General features: G+C 34.1%; 1 protein-coding gene across 3 annotated transcripts; it reads right to left on the reverse strand.

The window, feature by feature from the left end:
- Positions 1–249: 249 nt before the first annotated feature.
- Positions 250–4,119, reverse strand: LOC107899306 (uncharacterized). 3 transcript variants are annotated; one of them, XM_016824984.2, is made up of 8 exons: positions 3,773–4,117; positions 3,526–3,606; positions 3,003–3,053; positions 2,806–2,891; positions 1,876–1,993; positions 1,726–1,768; positions 1,359–1,412; positions 250–652 (listed from the first exon to the last, which is right to left on the reverse strand). In XM_016824984.2, exons 1-8 carry the CDS (start codon positions 3,935–3,937, stop codon positions 447–449), a joined length of 804 nt encoding a protein of 267 aa, XP_016680473.2. In that variant the 5' UTR covers positions 3,938–4,117; the 3' UTR covers positions 250–446. The 3 variants fall into 3 exon arrangements, 2 of the variants coding, with proteins under 2 accessions (XP_016680473.2, XP_016680474.2); XM_016824985.2 differs by having other exon boundaries at positions 3,709–4,112; XR_005912060.1 differs by having other exon boundaries at positions 581–652; positions 1,359–1,465; positions 1,874–1,993; positions 3,773–4,119.
- Positions 4,120–7,495: the final 3,376 nt, after the last annotated feature.

Consider the following 7,495-nt stretch of genomic DNA (forward strand, 5'->3'; position numbering starts at 1 on the left):
GCTTCTCGCAAAAACGCCACTAAAAACATAACATTTAAAAAATTTTATTTAAATATTTATTTTTATATAAATATTATATTATGTTTTATTTTTTAAATTTGAACTTTAAATATACTTTGAAGGAAAAATAAAAATATTATTTAAATTAAATTTTCTATGAAAATTTTAACTTTAAAACTAAATATAAAAATTAATGAATTTAGTTTTAGAATTTAAAATAATAAATTAATAACACAAATAAGAGATCGGTTAGCACATTAGGAAGGGAGAGAAGTATATTGTGAGAGAATAACTTGAGTGCCCACATGGCTCTCGCAAAGTAAAATATATCAAGTGATTACAATTAGGATTTTTAACCTTTCACTGTCCTTAAACCTTTAGAAAGTATGATTACAGAACATACTTTAGCATTTTCCTGAATAGATAATTTTGCCAGTCTCTCTTTCTCAGCACGCTGGAATGTAGGTGGATCTGATCCTCCATCGAGCCCTCCTGAAACCTTCATGAAATGCACCAGCCAGTAACAGCATGAACTTGAGCTTCAATGATAGACCAGTTCCCAGTGGTACAATTGTAGCGGGCAAAAGAAGATAGGAACACCTAGTAGGTACATGGCTGCTCATCTCTTCATAACATTCATTACAAAGTCCATCTGGTCATAAGTTTAAAACAGGTATTTTCAAGAAATGAAATCAATATTTAGAAAATAAATGCAACAGAGGAAAAGTTAACTACATGCAGAATACAACAAATTCAACATAACACTTGTTGTAATGATAAAAAATTGGCATCAAATTTTTCATAAAATTATTTAGATACTCCTTAGAGTGGACATAATCAATAAGAGTAATAGCAGTAAAGATTCACTAATCAAATTCTACCATACAAAAAAATAATAGCAATAACACGTGTTACAATTACGACAACAACAACATAGCTTTTCTCCCATAAGATGCTGCAATCCATATAGAACAGATTATGCCAGCATGCTCTACTTAGTACCAAATACAGATAGGAAGTCACATCAACATCAAAAGTGAAAAAAGTCCCAAACTATTGTAAACATCAGTTATTGTAAACATCAGATAGGTTACAAGCGTATTTTCCTAATAGGATATTTGTACCAAAATCTCTCTTTAAACCTTTTCAATGGTGACAAAAGACTACCAAAAGGCCCAAAAATAAGATGCCTAATCAAGTTTTAAAAAGAAGCCAAAGTGCCATAATTTTCATACAGACCACCATTCCAACTTAAAGAAAGGATGCGACACTTCTGTAAGATGCATGTCTAACAAGCTGAAAAGGACAAGTATGACAGTGATATAGGCAAATGCAGGGAAACGTCAAAGAAGACATACCAGCATTGGCTGGAGCAGTCCATGGAGTTGTAGTCCATATTGCTAGGCATATATCTGGAAAGAATTCTTCCAATAAGCTATCTTTACTTGAATGTGTACTGACCATTCTAAAAAGAGCATTGGTTTGTACAATTTAAGCAACGGGATATTAATATTTTTAGTAAAAACTAAACAAACATGTGGAGGGGACAAAGAAAATGACATGATTTTCATTGCACATTAATATCCATTTCATATTTATCGGCTTCTTATCCTTTTGCACTCTCTCATTCCATTTTTTTAAATATAAAAATTTCAAATGCATAAAGCATGTGAAAAATAATAAATAAATGGGATGGGGACAACTACAAATTACTACTGGACATACCATAGGGTCTATGTTGTCTTGTTCCAAAACTATTCCCTGCACCCTGGAATTAAGAGAAGCAAAGAAAATGTTTATATTTGTACTGATGTGTCTAATCAAAGCATTTAGTATAAGGCGATGGAACAAGTCATTCGAAGATAACACATACATATATATATATGTATATGAATTGTCAGAGGTTGAAACCCTAAAATGCCATTTTGTCTTTGGAACTTTAAAAGAGAGTCTGTTTAGTCGACATCCAAATTGTTCCATGAATGACTGATCCCTGTTTTCAACCAAAATCAAATTTCTTAATATATTAGAGCTGCATTAGAAGTTCTTTTTTCTATTAAAAATTTTATTTATTTTTATTTGTTAAAAATTATTTTATATATGTTAAAATGAGATATATATGACACATTACGTGCAACTATTTGATTATTTTGTCATCCACATCAGTTTTTAACAATAGAATTAGATGAAATTTTTAATAGAAAGCCTCGATTTACTCTTTAATCTAATGTATAAAACCTAATTTACTCATATTAAAATGGTTGGAGGTGTAATTCATATTCTATAATTATATATGACTAAAAAACACTATAATTATGATACTGGTTGACAAATAAGTGTAAATAATCATATAACAGAAGTGAAATCAAAAGAGTTAGGTTGAAATCTTCTTGGGGGCATTTTAAATAGCTGTATTATCAACAGTAATTTTAAAATAGATGATCAATCTCCTTGTTGTTTTCTCCAAGGCATAAAAATTAAGATACCTTTCACATCCTATCCAAGTATCACATGATGAGTTCATAATTGTAGCTGCCACTACAGATATAGTAAGGACTAGAAAAGCAAGCAAGCTAGCAAGCGACCATGTCCTTTTCAATTCTGTTTTTTCTCTTTTTATTTTTATTTTTATTATCCATATTAGCTTAAATTCATATTAAGGTGTACGGATAACAACCCATATATTATGACACAAGCAGAGGCAAAAAACTGAAAATAAAAATGAAAAAGATGGATCTAATTTCAGAGACATGAACAAAGAAACATAAAATAAAAACTAAAAATGGCTTGAACAAGGAAAGTTACCAAAATTCACATGCTTCAAGTGCCACCTCATCATCAGTGTCCTTATTTACTTGCAACATATATTCAATTACATTCTTCATATGTGGCTGTTAAATAATGGAAAGTGACATCAGAAAAAACAAAATGCAGATTTGTAAACAGGCTTAAAAAGAGAATGACATGGAACTAAAGATGTTACAATATACTGCAATACCTACCTCCAGAACAGATAGACGGACTTCAATTAGCTGAACAAATGCTGCACAAACCTGATCATGTGGCAAGAAAAAGAAAAGGAAACATTGATCTGACAATGCACAAACTTGGAAGAAATGAGAGAGCTTTCTACAATTCATCACTAGCTTTATTAAAAATATGGAAATGTTATACAGATGAAATCATGAAAAGAGTCGAAAACAGCCTTTTCATAGTATTCAGTTACATGATATATATATTTGCACGGTCCAACATTTCAGCAGTTTCATTATAGAAGAAAAAGACAAGAACCATTAACACCAAAGACTAGATGACAAAGCATGTCTGATTCTAAGGCTGTATTCAATATAAATACTGAAATCAGAAAATCAGAAAATCAGAAATGACAAGTAATTCATGTCAAGTTTTTATAGGCTTCAATAGTAAATTACAGGAAAATTAGGAAATATTTACAGTAGATCATTCTACGCAAAAGTTGGATTATAAATACAATAAGAATACAAGAGAAAATGAGAAACTATTCACCAATTTCCGCACTTCTGCTGCAGGGTCATTAGCAAGGCCAAACAAACCATGAAGGTATTTATCCACAGATGCATATAAAGCCTGAAAGAAATTAATGTATAATATCAAGTATTACCCTAAAAGTAACAGAATGGCATCCTTCACAATGAAGAATAAAAACTTTCAAACTTCAAGTTAACTTACAGAAGGCATCAACATAATATATTGGTTTACAGAACCCAATGAAAGCTTTCTCAGAGAAGCTTACCGTATTAGCTAAGATGGAAAATAGGTGCATGATGACAGACAAACGGAGACGATGCAAATGAAATGGGTAAAAAAATAAAAGAAGATGAACAATTTTTAATGGAGAAACCAAAGAAAGTTCTCGAAAAATAAAAACCCAAATAAATTTTCCTTTGGGGCACTTCATCGATACAGTGACTTGAGGAAATAAAAAATCAGGAAGAAGAAGAGATTTCTAGGGTGAGGGCTGCCGATTTGGGGAAATTGGGGGGGCGAAATAAAGGGAATCGGGGGAGGGGAGAAATGGTTTGGGAAAAATAAAATGGGGAAAAAGAAGAAGAAAGATTTCTAGGGTGAGGGGGATCGATTTTGGGAAAAAGAAGGGGGATAAAAAAAGAGGGATTTTCATTTCAAATTGTGGGATAAAAAAATATGATTAAAAAATGGCGCCTTTTTTGCAGAAGAAATTTGTGGCGTTCGAAACAAAAATGCCACTATTGCCCTGAACATTAGCGGCGCTTTTTTAAAAATGCCGCTAAAGACCCGATCATTAGCGACGCTTTCTAAAAAACACCGCTAATACCCTAAGCATTAGCGGCGCTTTTTCAAAAACGCCACTAAAGACCCGATCATTAGTGGCACTTCTTAAAAAACGCCGCTAAAACCCTGAGCATTAGCGGCGCTTTTAAAAAACACCACAAAATCCCCGAATACCAAAAAACGGTGTCGTAGGGCTTAGGTTTTTTGCGGTGCTTTTTGAAAAACGCCGCTAATGCTCATTTTTAGCGGCGTTTTCCCAAAAGCGCCGCTAATACTCAATCTTTAGCGGTGTTTTTTTTAAAGCGTCGCTAATGCTTGATTTTTAGCGGCGTTTTTTATCCAAACGCCACTAAAAACGCCGCTAAAAGCCTGTTTTGGTGTAGTGTTTGAGGAAATTTTCATAAAGATGTATGGGCTCATGCTTAAAAAAAGTGAAGAAAAGTTTGCTCAGTCTCCAAAAAAAAGAGGAAAAATGTATGAGCTTGAGTTCAAAATAAGTTTAGGGGTGTTCCAAAGTTTCACTTAAAGGAAAAGGTTGTATTACGAGAAAACCAAGACAAATTTAAAGGTTAAGATCTTTAAAACAGAAATGTCCCATCTCTTAAAATCCTTACCTTTAACTGAGCCCCATTACAACCTTATAAAAGACCTATTGATTTGATGATTATGTCACCTACATTAGTGGAGAGGAAGTCCTAAGTTCAACATATGAAGATCATAAATAAGCCTTGTGATTATTTGCTTAATTGATAAGAAATTATGTTGAATGAAGAATGTTATCTATGGCTATGACATACATGCAAACTATAATTCATGTTGGCATCTTTTGAAGCTTAGTATAATCTTAAGGAATGTTTGCATATGAATTACTTGTTAATAAAGAAGATCGATAAGCAAGACATTATTATGCATGATTATGGGACAAAGATTGATTTTGCTTACACAATTAGCAATTTTTCCTTAGCAAGACCTTTTACTGTGCATAAACATTACTCGGGACAAGTAATGATTTAAGTTTGGAGGTGTGTAAACGGAAAAATATATAGGATTTTTCCTATGTAACTTATCACCTTTTTACTTAAATCCATTGTTAAAATTAAGTAATTGTTTAATAAATTAATGAAATATGTGAAAATATGAAATTAGAACATAGAAATTATTAAAATGTGATTTTATGTTTTATTATATAGTTTTCATGCAATAAATGGCTTGTAACACCCCGAATTTTGGGCCTAGAAGAAATAGGTTTTGAACAAAGGAACAGTTAGGAGACTACACATAAATATTTAGCTGTGCAAGGAAGTGACATAAATGAATGTCTGCTTCAGTGGTTAAGTGATTTAGGAATGTTTAGAAGTGTTTGAGAAATCAGGGGTTCAAGCCTTGGCTTATGCAAAATTTTTATTTAAGTGAATAAAATCCTTGGATCTAGATAGTAGGTTCTTAAATTATTGTGGTTAAAATATGATACGAAGGAGTTGTTGGTCTAGTGGTAAGGGCCGTGTGGAGTGTGCGATCGCTCGTGTGGTAAGCCAAACCCATGAATCATGGGTGATAGACTGTGGAGGCCTTCATGAGCATTTTCATGGGCTTAGGTCGTAATAGGCCACGTTGGGCCGTGTGGGCTCAATGGGCTCGTGGGCCCCACACGGATAAAATCCACGATTTGTGGCAAATACTAGACTGGGCTATGTAGATCTCATATCTGTGGCAAAATCTGGGTTGAACGGGTCGCACGAGCGTGTGGGCCCACTTGGGCCGAGTGATGGGCCTTGGGCCCATTTACACTGTTATGACCATTTAGGTTACCAAAGTCGTTCGAGGTGACTGCGAACCTTTCGAGAGGTCGATATCTGCACCGAAATACCCTCATAGGATAAAATGACCGAAATACCCCCATAGGGTAGAATGATCGAAATACCCCCATAGGGTAGAATGATCGAAATACCCTTATAGGGTAAAATGACCAAAATAACCCTATAGGGTAAAATGACCAAAATACCCCATAGGGTAAAATGATCGAAATATCCCCATAGGGTAAAATGACCAAAATACCCCCATACGATAAAATGACCGAAATACCCCTATATGGTAAAATGACCAAAATACCCCCAAAGGGTAAAATGATCGAAATACCCCTATAGGGTAAAATGATCGAAATATCTCCATAAGATAGAATGACCAAAATACCCTTATAGGGTAAAATGACCGAAATACCCCAATAGGATAAAATGATTGTTTTACCCCTAGGAGATGAAATGACTGTTATGGCTTTATGTTATGTATGACTGATTTGCTCTATGATATGTATGACTATGATTGAGCATGAAATTTTTGCATATACGTATGATTATGTCACGATATATTGCATGGGGATGGGTTGTTATATTTGGAGGAAGTGCACCGTACTGATAAGGTTGCACGGGTCGCCCAAGACGACTATGGACTTACTGATGGTTATATGTCGTTTATCTTACTGGCAACTTTGCTACAATACTGTTTAGTGCCGCAACCGGTGCTAATCTTGGTGTGTCTGGCTAGGTGGGTCGATTTTATCCCCACATAGTGTGTTTGGCAGGACGGAGTGGTGTGTAGAGGCTAGATTGGGTAGGATTTCTAACTGCATATTTGCACTGATTAATGATTTTGTGTTGTTACTGCATCGATTAATGATATTACATATTGTTCACTGCATGACTGATATCTATTACTGTTATGGGCCAACGCCCCACTGATAATATTACTGAAATTGGGCAAAGGCCCTACTGATTACTAGCATTGTGATAGGCTCAAGCCCAATCATTTACTGTTACAGAAAAGGGCTTAGGCCCACACTAAACTAAACTGTTACTGTAACAGGCTTAGGCCCAAACTGCATTTATCTACTGTTTCATTAATTGTTTGCTTTTAGCGGATTACACACTGAGTTTTCGTAAACTTGCCCTTCTGTTTAACTGTACAGGTAATCCTCAGCCATAGGCGATTTGGTGCTGCGAAGGACTCGAAGGTGGCCACACAACTGCAGCTGTGATACACTTGCTTTTATTTAAAATTAAAATTTGTATTCGGTTTTGTTTAAGTAATAAGGCCATTTATGTTTGTTTAAATTTTTAATTGGGTTTTTGCTTACTTATTTTAAACTGCTAGTTTAGCAGAAGAAGAATTTTCAAAATAATTATTGTTTTCAAAGACACGAAATTTAAAC

This window comes from Gossypium hirsutum, chromosome D04 (genome assembly GCF_007990345.1).
Source record: "Gossypium hirsutum isolate 1008001.06 chromosome D04, Gossypium_hirsutum_v2.1, whole genome shotgun sequence".
In the NCBI taxonomy this organism is placed as follows: domain Eukaryota; kingdom Viridiplantae; phylum Streptophyta; class Magnoliopsida; order Malvales; family Malvaceae; genus Gossypium; species Gossypium hirsutum.

What these genes read in the sequence shown, in the direction of transcription:
- LOC107899306 (XM_016824984.2), bottom strand. Translation starts at nt 3,937, where the DNA reads ATGAAGTGCCCCAAAGGAAAATTTATTTGGGTTTTTATTTTTCGAGAA. An exon ending in TTTCCATCTTAGCTAATACG is followed by an intron (nt 3,607 to 3,772) that starts GTAAGCTTCTCT and finishes AATTTCTTTCAG; the next exon opens with GCTTTATATGCATCTGTGGA. An exon ending in GACTGCTCCAGCCAATGCTG is followed by an intron (nt 653 to 1,358) that starts GTATGTCTTCTT and finishes ACTTATGACCAG; the next exon opens with ATGGACTTTGTAATGAATGT.